At 41.0% G+C, this 25,534-nt stretch overlaps 1 protein-coding gene across 2 annotated transcripts in view; it reads right to left on the minus strand.

Moving 5' to 3' along the window:
• Nucleotides 1-2,958: 2,958 nt before the first annotated feature.
• Nucleotides 2,959-25,534, minus strand: part of CNBD1 (cyclic nucleotide binding domain containing 1) — a 142,887-nt gene continuing 120,311 nt past the window's right edge. The window contains exons 11-13 of one of the 2 annotated variants that reach the window (XM_053395720.1): nucleotides 15,753-15,820; nucleotides 3,599-3,658; nucleotides 2,959-3,320 (exon numbers count right to left, since the gene is read on the minus strand). In XM_053395720.1, the coding sequence (XP_053251695.1) occupies nucleotides 3,186-3,320; nucleotides 3,599-3,658; nucleotides 15,753-15,820 (263 nt within the window). In that variant the 3' untranslated portion in view covers nucleotides 2,959-3,185. Of the gene's footprint in view, nucleotides 3,321-3,598; nucleotides 3,659-15,751; nucleotides 15,821-25,534 lie in introns of those variants that run through there. The other variant, XM_053395721.1, reaches the window with a different exon arrangement.

Consider the following 25,534-nt stretch of genomic DNA (forward strand, 5'->3'; position numbering starts at 1 on the left):
ACTTCAATCAGTCTTCACTCCCTTTCTCTCTCTCAAAAAGAGAGAGAAGGAGATCATGTAAATTGGGGAAAATCACATGTAGTATGGACCTCTGCATGGAATGTCCACATCAAAAACTATTTTATGTTTCAGAGAGGGGCACCCATCCACTAAATATGCCCCAAATTTGAATGTTTAGACAGGACCTTAGGGCCATAATATAAAACACCACCATCCATCTGATTTCACACAGCAACTATTTTCTAGACAATGCAAGATTCCCAGTATTTCTTTGCTTAGTTATTTGTATCCTTTGTATGAGTGTGAGTTACTCCTGTGTTACTTCTGTGTCCAGTTAGTAGTAGTAGTACTCACCCTTCACCAGCAGCTCTCAGGATATAACAAATTACTATTGCAGGAATAGGGCAGGCCATGAAAACACACATCTCAGATATCAAAGAGCAAACAAAGAGCTGCATCTTCAGCATTCACCAAAAGCCATAAAGAAGCTAGGGTATTCTACAGCTTAGGGACTGCCACAGAGAATGCCCTCACCCAGGCCACCATAACTGCCAAGCATCTAAGGGAGATGGAATTACCAAGAGGCTAGAGGGGTCTGTTGGAAGGAGGCAGTCTTTCAGATATTTGGGGCCCGAGTAATTTAAGGCTCTGAACACTAACGTGAATACCTTGAATTAGGTCCAGAAATGAAATGGCAGCCAATGCAGCCCCTTTAGAACAGAGTGTGCAAATTATAACGTGTAAATGTAACAGAAGCATGATTAACGGCTAGAACCAGCACTTTTTTTCTGGCATTACTCAACAGTACACAGTACTGGCACCTTTGCTTTCCTCTTCCAGATATTGCAATGACCCTCATAGTCCCTTCCAACTCTATGATTCGACTATTCCCTCCCACATCCCCTGTGCCCAGTTCCTAAGAATAGGCTGATTAGATGGAAATGGAAAGCATCAATGTTTTATCCCCTTGCCCTTCCCAGCCCTGCAACAGGTCAAGGCTTCAGAGGCGCCTACAGCATAGGCGCTTGGTTGTCACGCATATGCACTGCCTTCTGAACCTTTAGCTGCCACCACCACTGGTGGGCAGGGCCTGAAGCATAGCTGTCAACTTACAGATTTGAAAATAAGGGACCAGCAGCCTCGAAATTAGGGATCAGCAGCCAAAATAAGGGATTTTCCAAGCACAGGTATGTGCTTCTGAGCCCCTCCAAGCCAAAGGCAGAAAGCCCACCCAGCAGCCAAACAAAGCCTCAAGCGGTAGTTCCCACAGCGCAGCAACCCAGCAAAGGGGATGCAGCAAGGAAAACCACCGTCACCTCTCCGCTGGGAAGCGCTGAGCAAAGGCAAGTCCCCAGGCAACAAAGTTGATTTGATCGGCACAAGGCATGCAAGCTCCACCCCCCAGTCGTTCTTAGACTCCTTATTGGGTGAGCAACGCAGCCAAGCAACACAGTTGGAGCCTCCCTTCTCCCTGGCCAGCAGGGAGGGAGGCAGAGGAGCTGCTTCCTTTGAAACCCAGGAAATTTAAGGGACATCATCAATAAGGGACAGCAGCGGGACACGGCGCTGGGATAAGGGACTTTCCCGCCAAATAAGGGACGGTTGACAGCTATGGCCTGAAGCTTTTGGTGGGCATGGAAGGAGGGAAAAAGAAGAAGCCTGGCTAGAACACACTTCTTTTTTCTTAAAAAAAATAAATGAAAACCAGCTTCTTTCTTTGTGCAATCCCATCCTTGGATAATGTAGAATTAAATGGATAAATCAGTACACTCATTCACTCTACGGTGCTTCTCATAAATCACAGTGGATCCAAAAAGTACTACTGTTTCCATAGAAACTTGGGGTAGGGATGTGTGCGCTGTTCATAGGAGTCAAAATGTGCTCCTCCAGGTGATCCTCTGTGCCGGAATCTAAGTCACATGGAGAAAGGAGGACCTTGTTTTTTTGATGTGCCAAGCATCTCCCTGGCTTGCAACCACTTCCAAGACAAGCACATAAATGGGAGCTCTGTATGACTTCTGCCACAGACATGAGATGTGTGAGAGCTCAGTGGAAGTGTTTTGCTCATACCACAAGTGTCTAGTCACAGTCTTTGAGGTCAGAAAGGAATTAAGTCAAAATTACAGAGGAATCTGAGGGATTACATGTGGGGTGGCTCATCTGGGAAACACAGACCTGGTATTACTTTGTGTTCCTATCTCATTTTGTACATAATACCTATTTAAGACCATGTATGACATAATATCACACCGTGTTGACGCACCTCAACTCCCAACAGTTAATATACATACCCAAAGTCACATAATTTGCAAGCATTCTGTAAAAATCTGTTTGTGCTTTTACTATGGGTAGTATTCAACTAAGTTTTACTCAGAAGAGGCCCATTGAAATTAATTAATGTAACTTAGTCATGTTCACCAACGTAGATGGCTTTTTTAAAGAATTGGATAAATTCATGGAGGAGAAGGCTATCAATAGCTATTAGCCATGATGACTATGATCTGCCTCCACATTTGGAGGTGTCAATGCTTCAGAATGCCACTTACTGAAAGCCATTGGAGGGTTAGAGTGACCTTGTGCTTAAATCTTGCCTCTGGGTTTCCTACAGGCATCTGGTCATCTGCTGTGAGAACAGGATACTGGACTAGATGGGCCATTGGCCTCATCCAGCAGGCTGCTTAATGTTCTTAATTAATTAAATCAATTAACACCTAAAACAAATTCATTTCACTACATAGCAACATAATTTTATGTTTAGGGAGGGTCTTGGCCCATTTTTTCTTTACTTGCATGTGTGTGTATTTTTTAAATAAGAAAACCCAGTTTAATTAAATATGGAGAACGCTGATCCAGAAAGCTGTTGACCCTGATATTTTCCATAGGCTTTTTCAGGCTAACTAAATTATTCTAAATGGAATAACCTTTCCTACTACTATTATTATTAAAAATGAACTGAAATAGGAACATTAAATGGTTTTATAATACAGGAATCAAGAGGAGCTGGACAAAGGAAAGGATACCACAAAGAAATGAATAACAGTAGCACACTGGGCTATTGACAGTAGTGAATGGGAAACAGAAATAATTTTGAAAAAAGCCACAAGGACAACAGAAGAGTGGAGGGAGGAAATAAGCAATGACTAAACTGTTTGTTTACACTGAATATCCATGTTGTTTTACAGAAATCATCTATAGGTAGATACGTGGGCATCCTCTTGATTCTTTTTCTCACCCCAGTTGGAAACCAGATGTTTGTGGATCCATTTTCCGACACCAGGACAAACGCCATTATAGAACAATGCATCTTTCAATATGATATCCTGATAATAGGGAGAAAAATATTGGATATTAAAACCTAACAACCAGTACTTCAATATCTAGTAAGCAATCATAATATAGGCTACTCACAGGAAGGTTCTAGTAACCCCATTCACTTCAGTAAGCAAGAAACAGCATTTATTGATTCATATTGTTTAAACAGTGGGCTGTAACTGATGGAAATTATTTAACCTTAAAAAAACCAGTGCCCTATTAGGAGTAATCAAAGCAATGTTTTCCTTCCCAAGGCTGTTCAAAATGTTCTCCATTATTTTATTACCTTTGTATGCTCCCATTCCTTTTCTGTCTCTTTTCTAATATATTTAAACTTGAGATCATCCTGCAAAGAAAGAGAGAACAATGGTGAATAGTTTAAACCCAATGTTTTTTCAATTATCTAGCCTTTGGTGGCCTAACTTCAAGAACTACCTAATTTTATAATCCCTCCAAGACTTCATGATTTAATTTATATGATTTTACATAAAATACCTCATTTCTAAACAACATGTCATGGAATATTATCACTGCAGGACACATTAGAATTCAATAACTGTTCTCAAATAAGAAGAATAGCGTTCCCTGCATAAGGAGGTTACTATCAAAACACTGGCATATGGTTCTCTCAGAACCACCCAGCTTTTTGGGAACAACTGTCTCTTTCACTCAGTCAGATATGCATATATACATATATATATATACACACACAGATATACCAAGTTGGTTTTCATTTGTAGAAGGCAAAGACCCTGTACTAAGATACACAAATGAAAACTGCATGTAACTAATGAATACATTAATTGTAGCCCTAAATTAAACATTTTTCTTACTAACGCTCCTCAAACTCTATAGACCAGATTGTACTTTAGGAAGAGCTTTTAAAACAAATAAAGTACTCTCAGTTTTGACTACCATGAATGGACAAAAGGGCAGCTTGTTGTAACTGATCTGATTAAAGGTGCAGTAAGTAAGGTATATATCATTGTTGTAAGGAAACACCTGGGACCAATTCTTGAGCTAGTACGCAGCATAAAGCTATATACTTATTTAAGGGATATTTACAGGAACCAAAAGGGATATAAGTTTTATTCCACAAAACGCTTCTTGGGGGGAAGCCTACATAAAAATCCAGCTATTACACCTCCTGTGTTCAGCTCCTGGATAAGTGCCTTGACCCACAACGGAAACAAGAAAATGCACACAACCTGCGGCCTGCCACACAATGTGATCCCCGCTGCTACGAAACTAATAATGGCTGGGAGTCAGAAAGTGACAAGTGAGGAGAGACGGAAGTAGGAGAAAGCAGAAACTTGCAGGGTCAGTCACTTTAGAAGCAGCCGTTTAAATTCAATAAAAGACAGCATTCCAGAATAAACAAAGGAAAATCCCGTGAGTTCACTTGGAGCAGAATTATGCAAATTAAGACCATTCGTGCAAAACATTCAGATGTTTCCCACACATTGAAACTCAGTTCCCCAAACTGAAGTTATAGCGCATATATATATATATATATATATATATATATATATATATATACCTCTCCTGAAACATAATATTAGCAAACCCAATTCAATGAAAATTGGGCAATAGGGTCTTATCATCTAAGGAAGGCAAGGGTGTGTGACATCCTAGAAATGAGAATCTCTAACTGCCACCCTACCAATAGTACTTAACTGCAGGATTGCATCAGTGAATCATCTTAATCCAACAGAGGCAATATGTGTGCAGAAACATAAATCTCTACGAGATCACAAAGCTTTTCACCAGGAACTTGAAAGCACAACTGGGGACACCTGGAATTATGTGTGAGCTGCACAGCAGCATACCATCTCAACTCAGAGTAAGATGAACTGTTCTCCAATTGGAGAGAGCCAATCTGATTCATGTCTGAGCTCATCCAATTAAGATAGTTTCATATGTGTTCAAATGAAAGTAACTTCTGCTCAAGCACTGGAGAGGATAAACGTGCCAACAGTGAAAGGGGAGGATGCAAAGATAAGGGGAGAACAAAATGGCCGTTAGGTGCTGGAGGGACTAGTAGCACACCTTGCTATAATACAGGGATAGCTGACATGGCACCTTCTAGATGTTGCTGAACTCCAACTCCCATCAGTTGCAGCCAGTATGATCAGGGATGGTGGGAGCTGTAGTCCAACAACATCTAGAGATCACCATGTTGACCACCTTAAAAGACACATCAGCAGCACAGACAAATGTCAACAATACAGTCATACCTTGGGTTACAGATGCTTCAGGTTGCGTTTTTTCAGGTTACAGACTCGCCGAAACCCGGAAGTACCAGAACAGGTTATTTCCGGGTTTTGGCAGTTGTGCAAGTGCAGAAGCGCTAAATCGTGCATTGAATCATAGAGTTGGAAGAGACCACAAGGGCCATTGTGCGTGCGCAGAAGCGCCAAATTGCAACCTGCACGTGTGCAGATGCGCCACTGCAGGTTGCGAATGTGCATCCCGCACGGATCACGTTTGCAACCCGAGCGTCCACTGTAGTTCTGTTTTATGTATCAAGCAAAGTACTGTATTTTCCCATGTATAAGACAACCCCATGTATAAGACGACCCCTATTTTTTTGAACCCAAAATTAAGAAAATGAAAGCCTAAAATAGAAGTGAAAATCTGGATGAATGGTGGTGGCAAGTTGTTGATCTTTTGGGGAGCTATCGCCCTCAAAGTTTCCAGCATGAGGTGCATGCAGTGCACCGTGGTGCAGAAGCAAAGGTAGCGACTGAGGCACCACATGCTCTCCCTTGGTGGCAGCTGCTGCTGCGGGGAAGCGAGGGGAAGGAGGCTCTGTTGTGTAGAAGGACTATTCATCCCCTTGACACCACAATTAAACATTAACAACCCAGACTGCATGAACACTACCCAAAGCTGTTTAAAGTGGTGCTCAGACATTCTCAAGAAACTAGTCTAGTATACCTTGTGGGTGTCACAAGGAGTACAGAATTGGATTATTTGTGGGAAATTGCATATGAATTAAAAGAAAGCATGTTACCATTAAGAGAATAATAGTCAATATTTTCTCATTCGAAAGTTAGCATAACCTGTTCACCATTTCTGCTCTTCATATATGTATGACGCAGATTGAAGGTGGATGACTCGGAATATATTATGCTCTTCCCATAAATTGCTATTTAACCAAAAATTATCCAAGATTAATAAGCACACAGTTTTCCCTCCAGCATTCATAAAACTAATGAGGAATATTGAGTGCAAGGTAGGGAATATTAATTCTAAGGGTTTAAAAAATAATAATTCCACATTAAAATGATGTTAATGAATATATATATCAAAACCCCAATGGGAAAATAAAAATGCCACCAGCCCGAGAATATTACGGTGCCATCAGCAGTCTTCTCAAGTCATTTAACAACGCCATTTAAGAAGTTCCTAGTGGTCACAAAGGAACTGTCAATCACTGGAAACAATTCCAAATCAGCTGCGGAATTCTAAAAGATGGAAAACAATACAACACAAATGCAACACAATAATAATAGAAAGCCACACAAGTTAGCTCAATGTTTTATATTCTAAACCATCTAAATAACAATTGTGACATGATAAATTCCTTCACCTTTGCCACCTGAGATAAATATGTTTAGGACCCACCCTGTTTTTATGATGGCAAGTTGTTTTAAACTGTGTTTAATGTTAGATTTTACATTGTTGTAACCCATCCTGGGATCTTAGGGTAAACAGTAGGGATATAATGATTATTATTTTCAAAGAGACAATTGTCACAATCCAAAGAATGCTAATGTGATTCTTCTTGTGAGCTAGAGTTTCTGGGTTTTATTTTCCAACTACATGCCTCCCAAGGGCCCCAGGAAAAAAAAAATGAGACAATCAATTTTTGTGTGAGCCCTCAGCGGCCATTTTGGGTGCTGCATTCTCATGAGCTCTCTCACTGTGCTCTTGCTCCTCCAAAAAGTACTTTTCCAGGGCTTTTTCGTTTAATGACTTAAGGGAAAAGTGACTCTTCTCAATTTATGAATTAATCCATGTGTTTATGTACATTACCATTTGTGTGTGTACATAAACCTACAATCTGCAATTATTACTTTCATCTGTATTTCCCCCTGATTATTACATTCTAATTATATGTTGTGAGCAGGATTTATTTATATTGGATAGCAAAAATGAGCAAATAGATTGATTGTATTTTACAAAGAACTGCAATATGTCTTATCTGTGCCATAAAATTAGACTAGATGTCTGTCATGTTTAGGCAACAATATGTACCTTTCTGTACTTCAGTAAAGAGCCATAATATTCTGTATTCTGAATTTTGTCACATTTACAGCCCATATAAATATAACCAACCCAAAATTATTTCATGACGCAAATTTATTGGCAGATTACTTGTAATCATTTTCCTCCCTGTTCATTTCAAATCTGGATTTCAAAACATCACGATTCCCCAGCTACAGAGATACTGGTCCCTTAGAGAAGCTGCTTAACTTACTATGTACACAAATTATGCAGCATCCAAAACCACCTAAGGATGGTCATAGGAAAAGAATGCAGCCTTTTCCTAGATCTGGCCACTCCTTAGCTCTTCAGAAACATCTGTGAATATGAACAGGGAGATTTTTATTAAATGTATTATTCTTATTTAGGATGGATTCCAAAAGATTGAAATAGATGTTATGAGATCACTGGAAGCCTATTAAGCTTTTCGGGAGCAGGGATACTGTGTTAATCTGAGGGCATGTTAGTCGTGCAAACGTTAACAGCTAGAATGCTAGCTTTCCACAGGTAATCAGTGATATACTGTAGCCAACTTTCATTTTTCCGGGATGAATCTCAGCAACTTGCAATGCTCACAGTCAAATACAATATGAGCACTGTGGCCCCAAAAGTTGCTTACTGGCTTGGATTTTAAATCAAGACAGAGAAGGGAAAGCAAAGCCCTTAAATAAATGAATGTTAATTCCAGGGAATGACATTCAGATTTTAATTTGTCCCTGATCACTGCTGTATTTACTGTTGATTTCCGTTGATGTTTTAATGTTTTAAATTTCTTTAAATCAATGGTTTTTTGTTGTTGTTCTGAACCATCTTGGAATGTGAATAAATCTTTAAATAAAGCAATTAAATATACAGTATATAATAAGTTGTTGCTCCTCCAATCACTCACGCATCAGCCTTCAAGCCACCTGTCACCCATCACCTTACATTCCTTGCTATGCTGGTGATGGTGCAGGTGGGACGAGACAAGACTTCATCAAACTTCCTCAAACCTGGAGCTGACCTGTATCTCTGTCCCTTCCTTCAAAGGTGAAATGAGCATCTTTCTCCTCAGTTCCGTCTGACCAGTTTTCAGCAGGGGTTGGCTCCACACAGGAGTCCAGTTGGGAGCTCCCAGGTAGAGTCTTTCCCAGCAGGACTTGCATTTGGCCTCAAATTAAAAAGATGTCTAATACAAGCCCCAGCGAACAATCCGGAATGTTCTTTAAGGTTCCCAGTTGTTCCTTTGAAACTGCAGGGACATTCTACATTTGATATCACCACACACAAATGTCATATGAACATGTGCATCTGTCACCTTGAGCCAATTACAAGCTCTTTGCCTATGTCACAGGATTGTTGTAAAGGGGGGGGAGTGCAACTGCTGTAAACAAAAACACCTTCAACAGATAAATGGAATGAAATAAATTTTTAGCTATAAGCTGTCTTAAGTTCCTGTCATGGAAAAAGTTGAGAGATAACAGCAGCAGCAGCAGCAGCAGCAATGGAAACTGTGAGAATGATCAGGAACATAGGTAAAGGGACCCCTGACCATTAGGTCCAGTCCATTAGGTCCATAAGGTCGACTCTGGGGTTGCGGCGCTCATCTCGCTTTATTGGCCAAGGAACATACCAGAGCATAAATCCTATTCAACACAGTGGGACTTAGTTCTGAGTAAAAAATGCTTAGGATTGCGTTGTAAGGCTGAACAGTCTTTACCCAGTTACTTGAAAGTAAGCTCCGTTGACTATAGTGGGATTTACATCTGAGTAGACAGTATCAGGCTCCATTTACAATAAAAGGAATAAACACTCTATGGGCTTCCTTTAAAAATGGCTGGCTGCTGAAGCAGTGCAATTAAAGAATATAAATGGATTTTCTTCAAAATTATGGGAAGGGCTTCGTATGCCTGCTTCACAATTTCCTGCATTTGGTGCAGGTATTTTATTTTCATTATAAACAGGACTCTATGCCTGCGCATGCACACACACACACACACACACACACACCACTTTTAATTGTTCTCCAAGATGTGGAGAGAGAAAAAAGGGAAACCGGAACATTCTGGTATCAAATCAGAAACCAGGATGGCTTCTGTAATTCTGCGACTGTCCCTGGAAAATCAGGACACTTGGAGGGTATGTAGGAGCTTGTCACTCGAGTTACAGTGCTTGTTGATTTATTTATTTTTCGGGGGCAGGGAAGGAATAATAGCAGTTTCTGTAGGGGAAACAAATAAAGCTTTCACTGGGTGAGAAAGTTTTGTGTTTCCCTGGTTATGCTAAATGCATCTTCTACTGTATCTTGATAGCAAGAAGGGAGCCAGACAACATCATTTTATCCACAGCTCAAGCACTCTAGGACTGGACTATTAACTTCCTTTTCTGCTACCATGGCAACAAGTTTTGCAAGAGTGTTGGTTTGGAGAGAGTTTTTTCTTTCTTTCTAAAGCCGCTTGTTGCTTTTTTTCCCCCTCATAGTGTTTTGGCCAGTAACCTAATCTTTCTAAGCTTTAAGTGTCTTGACCTTGGATGCTAACCCACTTATTTGGGAGTAATTTCCACTGAAACAGTGGCCACAATCCAGCACATGCTTAGGTACACTTAAGCCAATTAATGCCAACAGCGTAAGCACACAAAACTCTGTGTAGGGTTTGTTTGTTTGTTTAGGATTGGATTGTTGAGCTGTCAATCAAATGATGTTCATGACCGTACACGTACAGAGAGGATACAGTTTTCGATAGAAAAAAGCTAGTATTATTGAAACTCAGTTTAATGCACCATTGTGAGATGTTTTCCAATACCCTGTTATGTACTTTATCACAGTAAAAGGAATAACATTAAGTAAAAAGAATAACATTATTTTAAAAGGAACCATTTTAAAGGTGTTTTCATACATTACAGCAACGCTGAACAGTACAAATCCCATCTTACAAATAAAAATACTTGTTCTAGATAATACATTCAACTTGTGAAGGAGAATTTTCAAATGCCAAAATGACTATAAACTAATCTTTATCTAGTTTCAGAAAATATTGCTATTAACATGCAAAAGAAATTAATAATACTAATTATTAGTCCTGGAGATTTGTGCGCTTGTGTGTGTGTTTACATTAGAGCCAGAAAATAGGCTAATACTGAAATGTGTATGTGTTACTTATTTTATTGAGGATGCTAATTACAAAGAAGGCTTAAAGAAATGTGAAAACACATCTAAATACTAATTAAAACCAAGGTTAGGCTGGGAACAGTGGTTTACCACTTGAAACAAGACTCTGTGAAAATCCTCATTATGCTGGAAAAAACGGTTCCAGTTCACCAGTTTGACTGACTCACTGCTGTTGTGGAATTTTTTATAAATATGCATATTCACTATTACTGTCCTTGGTAGCTTGCTTTCGTAGGCAGGCAGCTTCTGTTTGAAACCTTTGTCATATTTAGCCCTTGGAAACACCTGATAACGTGCCCCATAATCTGCCCTTTAGAATGATATTTCCATATCTACCAAACCAGGGGTAGAGGAAAATGCACACATTAAGAGCAAGCACATTTTCTGGTGAAAGTAACATACAAGAAGCAGCATTATCAAATAAATCAAGTTTCTAGGGTAATATGGAATGCTATATTCTTGTTGTGGGGTGAATGGGGTGATAGGGGAAGGGCAGTACCTCTGGTGGGGGACACATCATGCTCCTCCTGGGGTAGTTTGTCTACCTTTCGTCTCACCTGTGCTCTCACCTGTGACTCCACTGTCCAGCAAGTGACAGTGATCATACCCCAGGAATGGTCTCGACTGGCTGGCTAAACCAGGTGAAAGTAGTCGATGAGCCTCAAACCCTTGGTGAGTTGGGGACTTGCCCTGCATATCAATACAGGCTCCAGTGGATTGAATGGACAGGACCAATAGTGGGTCCAACAGTCAAGAAGGTGGTTTCTGCACGTGCTTTAGAGGGAAGTGATGGGCAGATGGGGCTCATCAAGCTAGGAAGGTAGCCTATCTAAGACGAGAAAAACTCTGATCCTAAACCTCCGCTGCCTTGTGGGATACCGTTGGGAGAAGATTAGGCTAAGGAATAAAACCTACACAAATCCAGAGTGGAGTTCCTAAGACATTTGGGTGGCACTTTGTACACCACATTCCACAAGTCCTGGTGCCAGGTGCATTGTTCTGCTTTCCTTTGGAGTACATCAGTGAGGCTGAGAGTGGGATCTTGTCATTAGGGCAGCCAAGGACCTCCATAGGGACGTGGGTGGCGCTGTGGGTTAAACCACAGAGCCTAGGATTTGCCGCTCAGAAGGTCGGCGGTTCGAATCCCCACGACAGGGTGAGCTCCCGTTGCTCGGTCCCAGCTCCTGCCAACCTAGCAGTTCGAAAGCACATCAAAATGCAAGTAGATAAATAGGTACCGCTCCAGTGGGAAGGTAAATGGCGTTTCCGTGTGCTGCTCTGGTTCGCCAGAAGCGGCTTAGTCATGCTGGCCACATGACCCGGAAGCTGTATGCCGGCTCCCTCGGCCAATAAAGCGAGATGAGTGCCGCAACCCCAGAGTCGGTCACGACTGGACCAAATGGTCAGGGGTCCCTTTACCTTGACCTTTAGGACCTCCATACACACTGCCCAGGCTTGTGCCCCAGGAAGGTCACTTCGGAGCTGCTAATGCAGCAGTTTGACTTCACCCCTGGAGAAGCACTCCATTGCCTCTTGAGACAGATGGATGCCAACAATCCTTGTTGTGAATTTACATCATGTTTACCAGATGTAGGCAACCTAAGGCTCAGGGGCCCAATGTGGCCCAACTGTCTTCTCAATCCAGCCCATGGACGGTCCGGGAATCAGTGTGTTTTTACATGAGTAGAATGTGTGCTTTTATTTAAAATGCATCTCTGGGTTATTTGTGGGGCAAAGGAATTTGTTCAATTCCCCCCCCCCAAATATAGTCCAGCCCCCCACAAGGTATGAGGGACAGCCCACGGCTGAAAAAGTTTGCTGACCCCCGATGTGTACTATCTCTAAGAGAAATAGTTTTGCATGTTCATGACTCTGTGCATGTTAAGGGCACATGGTTTATTTGTGTAGAAACAACACACTGAGACACAGGAAAACACTCCCCTCAGTATACTAAACCACGCCTCAGAATGTGAGACGTCACTCAGAACTTCTTAACCCTGTAAGTTCTGATTCTCTCCACAATGTGTTGATCTGGCCTCATTCACTACTGCAATGTAACAGCTCTTCATGCTGAAAAATGTTCCCACACCTGATTTTAATGCTTCTGCATTTCTACATAACTAGAGAGCGCTCCAAATATGTGGGATTCACTAACTTAGATTTGGCTGTGCTGATTTAATTTGCTCATTTCCAGTATTTATAGACTGCATTTCTCCAGAGATGCCCACAATGCAGTTTACACAACAGTCATGAAAATAATCTATCAAAATAATATGGCGTTAAAACAAACAAACAAAAAAATCAGTTCCATAAACAGGCATAGTATAACTTATCTAAAATATCTGCTGAAATAGGATGGTTTTGGTCAAGTGTCTGCAATTCAACAAGGAGGAGGCCTGTCTAATCTCAACTGGGTGGGAGTTCCAAAGAACTAAGTCCACAATACCTGAATGCACAGCTCCTGCTGAATACGAATCATGCATCTGAACCACGAGGGACCACTAACAGAGACTCTCACAAAGATCTCAGTGGTGAGGCAGGGATATAAGGCATTGTATGGGCTTTAAGGTATACTGGAGCTGAATTATTAAGGGTTAAAGAACCTTGAACTTGGCTTGCGAACATGTGGGCAGTCCATGCAATCCTTTAAGCACCAGAGTTATTATGTGTTGGTGGTTGTCTGTCCCGAACAATGGTTTAGCCACAGCATCTTACATCAGATGGAGCATCTAGATTTGCTCCTTCCAAATAGATAAGACACTCAGCCACCCTGAGCTCACTTTTGAAAGAGAATGATTATGTTTGTTTTGCTAAATCAATTCAAATGTCTACATAATTTTAAGAGTGTGTCACCAGACAGGCAGATTTCACAGGAAACTAAATAAGATATCCTCCACTCAGCTTCATGGCTTGACAAGACCCGCAACACATCCTACACATAGTTGCTAAATGCACCGAGTTCTTTACAGTTCTTCAGTATCTTGAAGACTTGGTTCACCAGCCTCACAGTATTCTTCACAGACTCTTTTAGGCAATCGAAACACAATAAAGCAGAGCATGAAACACAGACTAGAATGGTAAGATTCTTCTGTATGATCCAGATGAGGTTGAAAAGTATTTATTGGGGGGGGAATGAATGTTGCTTGCTTAATTAATAAAACATTAAATTTTAACCACACCGAATTATGCAATATTTAAGGGAAATATGAATATTTGATGGTGTGGAAGTTGCAGGAACTTCATAAAAATGGAGTTTAAACATTGACAGTCTCTGTGGCACAGCTATGTTGACTTTATTTTAGGTCAGTTTTCATTTTTCATATGAAAAATTGCTTACTTAAGAAAACAGTAAGATGCCTGCTGGCACAGGACCACCTAAGCCCACAGCGGCCAACCAGATGCCTATGGGAAGCCCACCGGCTTCCTGCTATTGTTCCCTGGAAACTGGTATTCAGAGTCAGACAGCCTCTGATACAGAAGGTATTATCTAGCCATAATTACTAGTAGCTGTTGGAGGCTTCCCCATCCATGAATTTGTCCAATCTCTTTTAAAGCTATCTAAGTCTATGAAGCTACCAGCATAAGTTTGACCAAACTGCGGGAGGCAGTGGAAGACAGGAGTGCCTGGCGTGCTCTGGTCCATGGGGTCACGAAGAGTCGGACACGACTAAACAACAACAATAGCAACAAAGTCTATGACCACTTTCACATTATGCATTGCATGAATAGCAACTTTCTTTGGTCTGTCCTGAACCTTCCCCACATTCGGCTTCATTGGATGACCCCATGCTATAGCATTATGAGAAGAGAGACAAACATTTATCTCTATCCACATTTTATTAACCTTTTATCACATATCTCCATACTCACCCTTTTGTCTAAACAAACCCTAAAAGTTGTTGAGTAACCTATTCTTTTTAGGTCCAGACCTGTGGTCATTCTGGTCTCTTCCACACCTTTTCTATTTCTGTAATTTCTCTTTTGAGATACAGTTACCAGAACTATACACAAAATTTGCCAAGTACTTCGTATTTCACTCTCGGCACTCCTTGGCTTACATCTCAACTAGCCTCTCCTGTCAGTCTGCCTGCCTGCCAGCTGATCAGTCAGGTTTTGATGCTTCTCAGACTTCCAGCCAACTACCCCACTCCACTTCCCCCCACCTCCTTTACTTTTCTAACTAACTCGACATTTCATGGCTGCTAAAATGCCCAGTGTTTATTGGGCAATTTCTGACTTTCCTCCCCTAAGCCTGCTGATACCTCTCCTGTGTGCAAATGTCACCATTTTGGCCACATAAGGATTGGCACTCACCCCTGCATGTTTCAGACAGAACGAACTAATGTGACCTGCACAAAAATGCTACAGTATTGTTTCTGTTAAGTGTTGCAGCCTGCCATGTGCTTTTCCAGTACACTCAGTTTCATTCCACCCGCAAAAGTCAGTCAGCATTCCATAGCATCTGAGCATGCTCATCATTGTGGGGCTATATTAGGAGCTTCCCCCCAAAATTTTCCCTTTTGTACTTCTGCAAGGTTTGGAACATAAGAAGAGCCTACTAGTTCTGCATTCAGCTCCCACCAGAAGCCTGAGAGCCAATAAAAAAAAAAAATCTGAACTAAGCTATAATCATACTAAATACTATGATCTTCTGGACAATTTAGGGTCTAATCCCAAAAGCACAAACTCTGCAACAGTTGCCCTACTACAGGGCTTTTCTAATGTACAGTAGTACCTCGGGTTACAAACACTTCAGGTTACAGACGCCACTAACCCAGAAATAGTACCTTGGGTTAAGAACTTTGCTTCAGGATAAGAACAGAAATCGTGTGGTGGCGGCGCGGTGGCAGTGAGAGGCCCCATTAGCTAAAGTGGTACCTCAGGTTAAGAACAGTTTCAGGTTAAGAAAGGACCTCCGGAACAAATTAAGTTCTTAACCCGAGGTACCACTGTATGCTCTTTCCATCCTGTTGCAAATTTTCCTTTCTCCCTTCGCAAAATTTCAAAATATTTTACTTACAAATGTGACATTTTCAAACGATGGCCGTACTGTCTGTTCAAAGAGCAACTGAATCTCTGGAGCTAAACCTGCAATGTAATGAAGGGGAAGGAAAGTCCCTGTTACCTTTTGTAGGAAAGCTAAGGAAAGAAACAGAATAAAGTGCAGTCCAAATATTATCATTCCTGAAGTAAATAGATTCCAGGGCAACAAAGACTATTGTTACATTTCCTTGGAATGGGGTTTCCCTTAGTTTTGTATGCTGACAGCTACTTGCTTTATGTAGCAAATGCTTTCTACTATTATATTAGACTTGCAGCCGTAAAGAACTATTAAATTATGGAGCCACATTCATGGTCCCAGTGCTAAACCTGAGTTGGCTGAATTGCATTCCTCAAGGCCAATGACATGAACAAACACTGCAGTATTATGAAGAGCTACTCTCTCCCAACCCCAGTCCTTACATATGACTTAGGACCATATCATATCACTCCGCTTTAAACAATATCACACTACTTTAAGCAGTTATGGCTTTCCCCCAAATAATCTTGGGAAATGTAGTTTATTAAGGGTGGTAGGAGTTGTAAGAAGTCTCCCTTTTCCTGGAGACAACTACAATTCTTAGGGCTGACAGTTAAAACCACTCTGCAAATCATAGCTCTGTGAGGGGAATTGGGGTCTAACAACTCTCAGAACCCTTAACTAACTACAGTTCCTAGGATTCTTTGGAGGAAGATATGACTGTTTAAAGTGGTATAAAACTGCTTTAAGGGTATAATACAGATATGGCCTTACACTTAATTACGTTTGCATATAGTTATAGTGTTGGGACAATGATTCTTCACCACTGTCGAAGCAATGATTCTTCAACATCAACTTTGTTGGATTGGTAATGTGATTCGGATGTCTGATTAACGTCTTCCAAAGCAACTACTCTATTCCCAATTTAAGAATGGATAGCGAAATACCAGTGGACAACAAAAGAGGTTTAAAGATGCTCTCAAGCCAAATCTAAAAAAATGCAGTATAAGCATGGGAAATTGGAAAACACTGGCCTGCAAACAGTCCAATTAGAGAACAGCCTTTACCAAAGGTGTCTTGGACTTTGAAGAAGCACGAACTCAGGGCAAAAGGGAGAAACGAGCTATGAGGAAGGCACGCTTGGCAAACCCTCACCATGATCAACTCCTGCCCGGAAGCCTCTGTCCCCACTGTGGAAGGACGTGTGGATCCAGAATTGGCCTCCACAGTCACTTACGGACACACTGTTAAGACCGTGTTCATGGAAGACAATCTTACTCGGCTATGAGAGATCGCCGAGAAGAAGAAAATAGTTATAGTGCAGTTCAGAAATCTAACTCTTTCCCTATGCCATAAACTCAAAAAGTGTTTAAGGCATACTTTTTCTCTCTTTCTTGGTTCTTTACCTCATTCTGTACTCTGCTGAAATCCTAACCTGCCATGCAGGATTTTTGCTTCCAGATCCTCAAGGTCCTTCCAATTCTATTTGGGTGGGATTGGTTGACAGTTGGTTACTTGGAATGGTAGCTTCAGTAGTAGCAACAGAATCCATGTGTCTATTCCAGTGAACAGACAAATCAGGAACTTAGGACCACCCCTCTGCTAATGACAAGCATTCAGCTCCAAGAAGTAACCACAGGATAGGATACCATGCCATATCAATATTGCCTATGTAGCACATCTGTTTAGGGCCACATGCTAAAACAGATGGAAATTTTCACTAATTTGGAGCTTGAGCTTTTGCAGGACTCCAACTCCCATCATCCCTGAAGACTGGACATGCCAGGAAAGGCAGCCCCAGACAGCATAGCCAATGTTCAGGGATCCTTTAAGACATGAGTAGGCAAACTAAGGCCCGGGGGCCGGATCCGGCCAAATCGCCTTCTAAATCCGGCCCGCGGGTGGTCCGGAATTCACATGTTTTTACATGAGTAGAATGTGTGCTTTTATTTAAAATGCATATCTGGGTTATTTGTGGGGCATAAGATTTCATTCATTCCCCCCCTTCAAAATATAGTCTGCCCCCCCACAAGGTCTGAGGGACAGTGGACCGGCCCGCTGCTGAAAAGGTTTGCTGACCCCTGCTTTAAGAGAATGCTGCTTTCTTTTAATATGGCCATGTGCAGTGTCCTGTCAGACATGACTTTGCATACCACAGATAGCATTTCTATATCCAGGACAGGAAAAGCAGATAACAACAACTATTAAACTATTAAGTGTCCAACCCTAAGAAAATGAAGAGAGAATAATTAGCATTTATATAAGCAATGAAGAAGAGAAAGAGGGAGGGGGGATAAGCAGTAATTACAGCCAAAGGCCGGAAGAATAATGGGCAAAGGACACAGCTGCTACAGTTTAACAAGTCAGCAAAATAATAATATGGATGGGCTTTGGGGTCCAGATTGCTAATTACTTAAACTCCCATTTATGGAGCATGCTTAGCATCTGGCTGTCAGAAATATAAAGGAAGTTGTTGGGTACTGAATATGTCTGATAATCTGCTGGTTGGGAACGACTGAGTTACAGCTGGGATTTTTAGAAAACCAGGGCCAAAGTTTCAGAAATAGATGGCTTGGGGGGGGAATAGGAAAGAAGTACCATCCATTTATTGGATAAGCTAATGCCTCCAGTAAGGATGGGGGAGAAATTCCATTTGATTCACATTTTAAGCTGAGCCTACCTAATTCGTATTCCTGAAACATGAACTGAAATGCAGCTATCCTTCAAAATGTGAACTTTTTCAAATTTTGCAATGCAACTCAAAAATGTGCGCAAAGGATGTGTACATTAGGGGGAAGTGTGCATATCAATGCCTTTATCAGTGAAGCTGACATATAAAAGTGTACTCTATTCAGGAAAATTGTTTTCGGAGGAATGAACACTACAATGCTGCTGAATTCTCACGGTGGCTTTGAAAACAAGAACTGCAAGCGTATAAAAGCAAGTACAGTGGTACCTCGGGTTACATACACTTCAGGTTACATACGCTTCAGGTTACAGACTCCGCTAACCCAGAAATAGTACCTCTGGTTAAGAACTTTGCTTCAGGATGAGAACAGAAATCGTGCAGAAGCGGCGCAGCGGCAGCACGAGGCCCCATTAGCTAAAGTGGTGCTTCAGGTTAAGAACAGTTTCAGGTTAAGAACAGACCTCCGGAAGGAATTAAGTACTTAACCCGAGGTACCACTGTACCAGTTCAGAAATTACTTTTGAGTGATCAGATCCCACTTTACCCTTTAAATGCACATTGTCCTGCTCAAACGAGAAGGAATTCTAAGTAGACATGCATAGGATTGTATTATTTAAAATTTATTTATTTATTTAAAAACAAATAAACCAGATGGGGGAATCTAGATTTTAGAATAAGAACTGGAATTCATTTAAATATTGGAATGATTGGGTCACTATTGTTGTTGTGTTTTAAAAAAAATAAACCTATATGCCAGGATAATAAGTAACAAGAACCCACAGTTATGTCACCTTTAACACATACTTGTACATTCCATTACCACTCTCAGTTTTCCTGCTTTCCGTCTCTGTTTAATTTTTATATTCTAGCAGCAGCAGTTCCATAACTGGTCGATTACTTGAATGATGGCTTGTGCCAGAGAAATGGGAGCAGTGTGCTGGTTGCAGGAGGTGGGACTCATATTGGATCACCATGGATGTTCTGGCTGTACTTTCCAATACACTAATGCTAACATTACCAGCTGCATCCTGTCAGAGATTTTTTTATTTTTTTTATCAGCCAAGCAATCTGCCATGCTTTAAAAATACAATGTGTGTGAAATCAAGAGAGAAGAAAAATATAATCTCATGATGAGAACACTTCTTGGAAGAATCAGCGTTGATGCGCTGGTGAGTTTCTCTGCCCCCTCCTTTCAAACACATAGCAAATGAAGCAAGGCTTAAAATGGACAGATTCTTGACAGTGTGATCTCCAGATGTAAACCACAACCCTCTACAAAAGGAGAGAGAGAGAGAGAGAGAGAGAGAGAGAGAGATCCTCTTCTTCCGGCTCTTTTCACTTTTCTCCTCTGATCAACATGATTCTGTCAATTTGGTAGTGGGCGGAGGAATGAATCATGCATTACAAATGGGCATTTCTCAAAACTACCATCTAAAGCTGCCAGAGAGACTTATTTAAGAGGTAAAGCTACTTTCTTGCATCATATACATCAGGGATAGGGATAGTATGGCACTCCTGGTATTGTTGGATCCCTACTCCCATCATCTCCCATTTTGGCTGGGACTGGAATCGGAGTAAGTTATGGGGAAGGAATTTGATTCACTTTGCATTAAAATGCAAACTTACAGAATGTGCACTTTCGGAAATGGTACAAAAACCAAAACAGACATTCTTCAAAATTCACATTTCTCTGAATTTTGTAATGCAGTTCTCCAGCCAAGTAATGGGGACAAAAAAATGCATATATTAAGTGTGCCTATAAATGCATACATTAGTGAAAACAATATACAAAATGCATTATATTAGGGAGGTGTTGCTTTGCATAAATATGCATAGTAGGAAAAATGAATTTTCATAAGGACTTTTTTCACACACACACACACACACACACACACAAATCATAAACTGATGTGGAAAACATAGCTTAAATGTATGGTATACAGCCTCCCTCTCATCCTAAGCTACTTCAAAGATTTAGATTGATGTACGCTGCTACAAATTCATTAGAGGAAGAGTGAGATTTAGAGAATAAGCGGGGAGGAAGAGAAGGAGAATTCTAATGGACCATAGTTGAAATGGCTTCCGTTGGCCAATAATGTTGAGACAAAGAGCGCCCCTCTTCAATGACACATGCCTAAGGCTAGATTAAAAGACAGAGGACAAAAAATGTGGCTTGTCCTTACTCAATTTCTAATAAACAACAACAGTAGAATAAGAATAGTTTTCATCTATTGATAAATCTTAAAAAATGCAACAGAATAAACCAATATTCACACTCACACTGAGTCCCAAGTAGATAAGACTTGCTGCTACCTCAGACTAGTAGCATTTCATATTATGCACACAAGGGCAATGTAAGCTGAAAAGCCAGTTTTGTACTGGGTCTAAAAAAGATATCTGCATATAAAGCATAATAAAATCAAGACCTATAATCATCCAAAGATTCAGAGAAGTTAAGGGGATTAGGAAAAGCAGACTGCTACTAAAATGGGGGGAAGACCCCTCTTGTTATCTGCATCTAGCACATTTATCTTCATTTCAAGCTTTGCTTTTTTTAAGTCTAAAAATACAGAGAACACATCTGCCAGTCCTTGAAAGGAAACAGAATTATGAGCAGTAAATAGAGTGAAGATCCAGGATATAAAAAGAACAAATAATGCAAAGTGGATTGCAGTTCACTAGAGCAAATGTACCTCCTGCAAAAATATCCCCATTTTCCTCTCCCACATCCTCTGCACTGCCACCATTCGCACATTCATTCAATAGACATGTAAAGTTAAAATTCATTTACTTATCAACTCTATATACATCACTTCATATTTTCTTGCGCTGCATGGCATTCACCATTTTGTGCCCATTCGCCCATTTTGGAGAACTGTTCATAGTCCTTTTGGATTTCCAGTACCTTGAATAATCCACAAACAAGCCCACCTCACCACTCATTCCTGATGCCAAGTTTAAAAGTTCTGGTCTTGGGGGAGCCCACTTCTTTCTCCCCTCCACTGTGAGATCTGCCCATTTATTCCTACTCTCTATTCCCTGATGAATTATCCTGATGTCCAGCTACAATCCTGCTGTTGAGGGCATGTGTATACATTGCCCTTTCAGAATATTAAAGAAAGCACGAATCAACTGTTTCAGAGGATAGATTTGATTTGGTCCGCTTCTGTTCCATTATTATTATTATTATTATTATTATTATTATTATTATTATTAAAATTTATATACTGCCTTTCATCAAGAGACCACAGGGAAGTTTACAACATAGAACACATAATTTTAAATGACAGTAACTCTCGCCACCCTAGCAAAAAATAACTTATTGGTGCAACTGCTGATTTTCTGAAACACTCATCGCTGTTGCGTGCATGCACAGTTCCTTTAGAATGAGTTTGCACTCCATCAAACATCAGTGCAGTAACACAACAGTGGTCCCATCATCAGCACCCATAAAAAAACCTGCACCGCTATTTAACATTTACCTAGGTGCCATATATGTTCTTTTTAAAGCCTACAGTTTAAAGAAAATGAATATGGATTACTCTTGGTTTTTAAGAATCATTATTTATTATTCTCATAAGGAGAAAGTGAGCAATTCATTTTATGTAATGCATTACAGCCAGAAGAGGGATATAAGGTGTTTCAGTGTATATAAATATAAAGCACCACAATATTTATCCTGTTACTTTTATGGCTTTAAATCTCCTCCCCAAAGAGCAGTAGTAGAAATAAAATTATGAAACGTGAAGTTATCCTTAGCTTCAGCATCAGCATGATGTAAAGTTTCTTACTTATGACTTCCCAGGGACCTCTCGCAAGGATTAAGCAAATCAACCGTATTGTAAATCAGTCATTCATTGGTCTGAAAATCGTGTAAGAAAAACTGGGAGAGAAAAAATTAACCTCGGTTTTAAGAAAGGACACTTTTATTCGCAAGCTGGATTCAGTTCAGTCTTTTAAAATGAAGTGACTTGGGTAAAGTTCAGTATAAGAAGCTTGTAGTTTTGACTTATATGCAAACGTGTCCTACAGCAACACACACCCATGACTAGCTGCAGTTATTTACTATAGTAGATGATATAAGATATTTGCCATTATCCAGAGAAGTGCACAACCAACTCTGTGTCCTGTTCTAGCAGGGTACTAGGCAAGGGGATGTCTGAAGCAATCATCATCATCATCATCATCATCCAGCTAATTGCATGTATTAGCTGGGGCAACAAGTAGCTAGGTACTGGTAACGAGAGCAGTTAGGACAGGTATGGGGAATCTTTTTTGAGTCTGGGGCCGTATTTCCTTCCGGCAACCATCTGGGGGCCACATGACAGTAATGAGCAGGGCCAGAGGCAAAATGGGCAGAGCAACAAATGCAAATCTTACCTTTGTATAGCAGGCTGTTTTACACACACACACACACACACACACACACACACACACACACTGGAGTTCAGGCAACTCATTTACAGTTGTACCTTGGTTTTTTAACAGCTTAGTTCTCAAACGTTTTGGCTCCCGAACGCCACAAACTCAGAAGTGACTGTTCCGGTTTGTGAACTATTTTTGGAAGCCGAATGTCCGATGGTGCTTCCACAGCTTCTGATTGGCTGCAGGAGGTTCCTGCAGCCAATCAGAAGCCATAGTTTGGTTTTCAAATAATCTTGGAAGTTGAATAGACTTCCGGAATGAATTCCGTTTGACTTCCAAGGTACGACTGTAGTTCAAGACACTGGATTCACAGTCTTGGGAATGCACACACAAACACTGTAGACAATTCCTCTTCTCAGGGATGCCAACTTGAATAAAATACTGGGGGGGGGGCATATAGTTAATCACATGATGTGACACAAGTTGTGGAATCTCCAGAGGTTTGAGGGCCATCTCTCATGGATGCTTTAGCTGAGATCCTGCATTGCAGGGGGTTAGACTAGATCAATGGTTCTCAACCTGTGGGTCCCCAGATGTTGTTGGACTACAGCTCCCATCATCCCTGACCACTAGTCATGCTGGCTAGGAATGATGGGAATTGTAGTCCAACAACATCTGGGGACCCACAGGTTGAGAACCACTGTAAGAGATGAACCTTGGGGTCCCTTCAAACTCTACAGTTCTATGATTCTATGATCCCCTCTGGCCAAGCAGAGTTTATATACTCAAGATAATGTCATATACAAATCAGTTTCCTCTTAAACCACTTTAACCGCCATCATTATTTAGCATGTGGTCATAAGGGCAACTGTTTTGTATGTAAAGGACCACCTTCAGTAGTTTGCATCATTTATTTATACACAATACTTCACTATATAGTTGTAAAGAAGAGGGAAGTTCAGTTTGTGTTATTCAGGGCCACGGGGGAAAGAAATTCCAGGCAACCCTTCAAGTCAGTGAAGCCATGTCCTCTGCTACAACCGGCAATATTCATTACTTTCCATTTCTTTGTCTGAGGGGCGGGAAACAACCGCTGCCACCCTTTCAAAGCCCTAATGTTCTTTCTGTGCTTTTGAAATCGGTGGCATTTTTCAGATCCTGCCTAGCTGAGAGGAAATCTGAGCACATTTCTTTTTATGATGATTATTATTATTCTGCACAAGGACTGATGGCTCCTAACCTCTTGGTCTCTCTTTACTCTGCCTTCTCTTTTATGTTACATTAGAGCACATGGTGCCATTAGACTTCAATTGAAAGAAATGAAAAATCAAAAGGGGGCACTTGCTTCAGGTAAAAGCTACAAAGACACCCAAAGCTTTTCGCAAATCTTAAGCAAACTCCATTCACCCTTGACAATGTTTAAATAAACAATCTTTATGACATCCTTTTTATTTGACTTTGCTTCAATAAATACCACAAAACCGGGAACCTCCTGGGGCATTTCTGCTTCTGCAAAATACTGATAAGTCTCATCAGCATTTTTGTTTAAATGTACAGGATTTTGAAAGTAAAGGTTTAGTATTAAAACAAAATCCAAACAACAAAAAGGTGATTTACATTCCAACAAGCACTTTCTTTTCTTTTCTAAAAAATATATTTCGAACTAAGATTTTCACATATTCCTGTATGGTTTAGAAAGTAGCCTTCGGCCTGCCTCGTGGGAGAAGTCAGGGATTTATTGACACAACTTTACCGACACAGCAGCCTTGGGACTAGAACAGTTTACAACAACAGTTTAAGAAAATAACCAAGGAAAACAGCTTCCAATTCAATCTGCAAATGGAATTGAGAGAGGAAGAATGCAATCATCGGTATTGGATTTTAGCCAGGGCATGAAAGGTTAACAACTTAAATGTTATAAGATGTTATTATTGCCAGGCCCAAGGCACAGCTTGTTAAGAGCTTTATGAAATAACTACCTGAAAGGACATCACTACCAGCTCTGCCTTTCCTAAGTAACTGTTTTGGTCCTATCTTAGGCTGCCCCATGAGCTGCATTTTCTAACACAGAGACTAATCTAATGATGTTGTGGCTGTGTATATTTATAGTCTATGTACGGCAGAGCAATTTCTTCTTTCATGTGGCTATGGTTTGGGGAACTAATAAAAGCAGGGGTACTCCTATTAGCAAGCTCAAAATCCCAAACGGGCTTACACTACCACAGCTCAGTGGCACAGCACACATTTCCCACACAGAGAGCTCAGGGTTCAATTCCCAGGCCTCTCCAGTCAGAAGGTTCTCAGGCAGAAATTCTGGCAGAGGCCTTTGCAGTTTGAGTCCTTAGAGAGGGACAGCCAGAACTGACAGTGTGAAGCTGCTTTTTACCACATCCAAACCCTGGTCTATCTAACTCAGTATTGACAACAACTATCCAGGGTTTAGGGACACAGGTGGCACTGTGGGTTAAACCACTGAGCCTAGGACTTGCCAATCAGAAGGTCAGCGGTTCGAATCCCTGCTACATGGTGAGCTCCCGTTGCTCAGTCCCAGCTCCTGCCAACCTAGCAGTTCAAAAGCACGTCAAAGTGCAAGTAGATAAATAGGTACTGCTCCGGCAGGAAGGTAAACAGCGTTTCCATGCGCTGCTCTGGTTTGCCAGAAGCGGCTTAGTCATGCTGGCCACATGACCTCGAAGCTGTACGCTGGCTACCTCGGCCAATAAAGCGA

Source organism: Podarcis raffonei, chromosome 7, assembly GCF_027172205.1.
Source record: "Podarcis raffonei isolate rPodRaf1 chromosome 7, rPodRaf1.pri, whole genome shotgun sequence".
Lineage (NCBI taxonomy): Eukaryota > Metazoa > Chordata > Lepidosauria > Squamata > Lacertidae > Podarcis > Podarcis raffonei.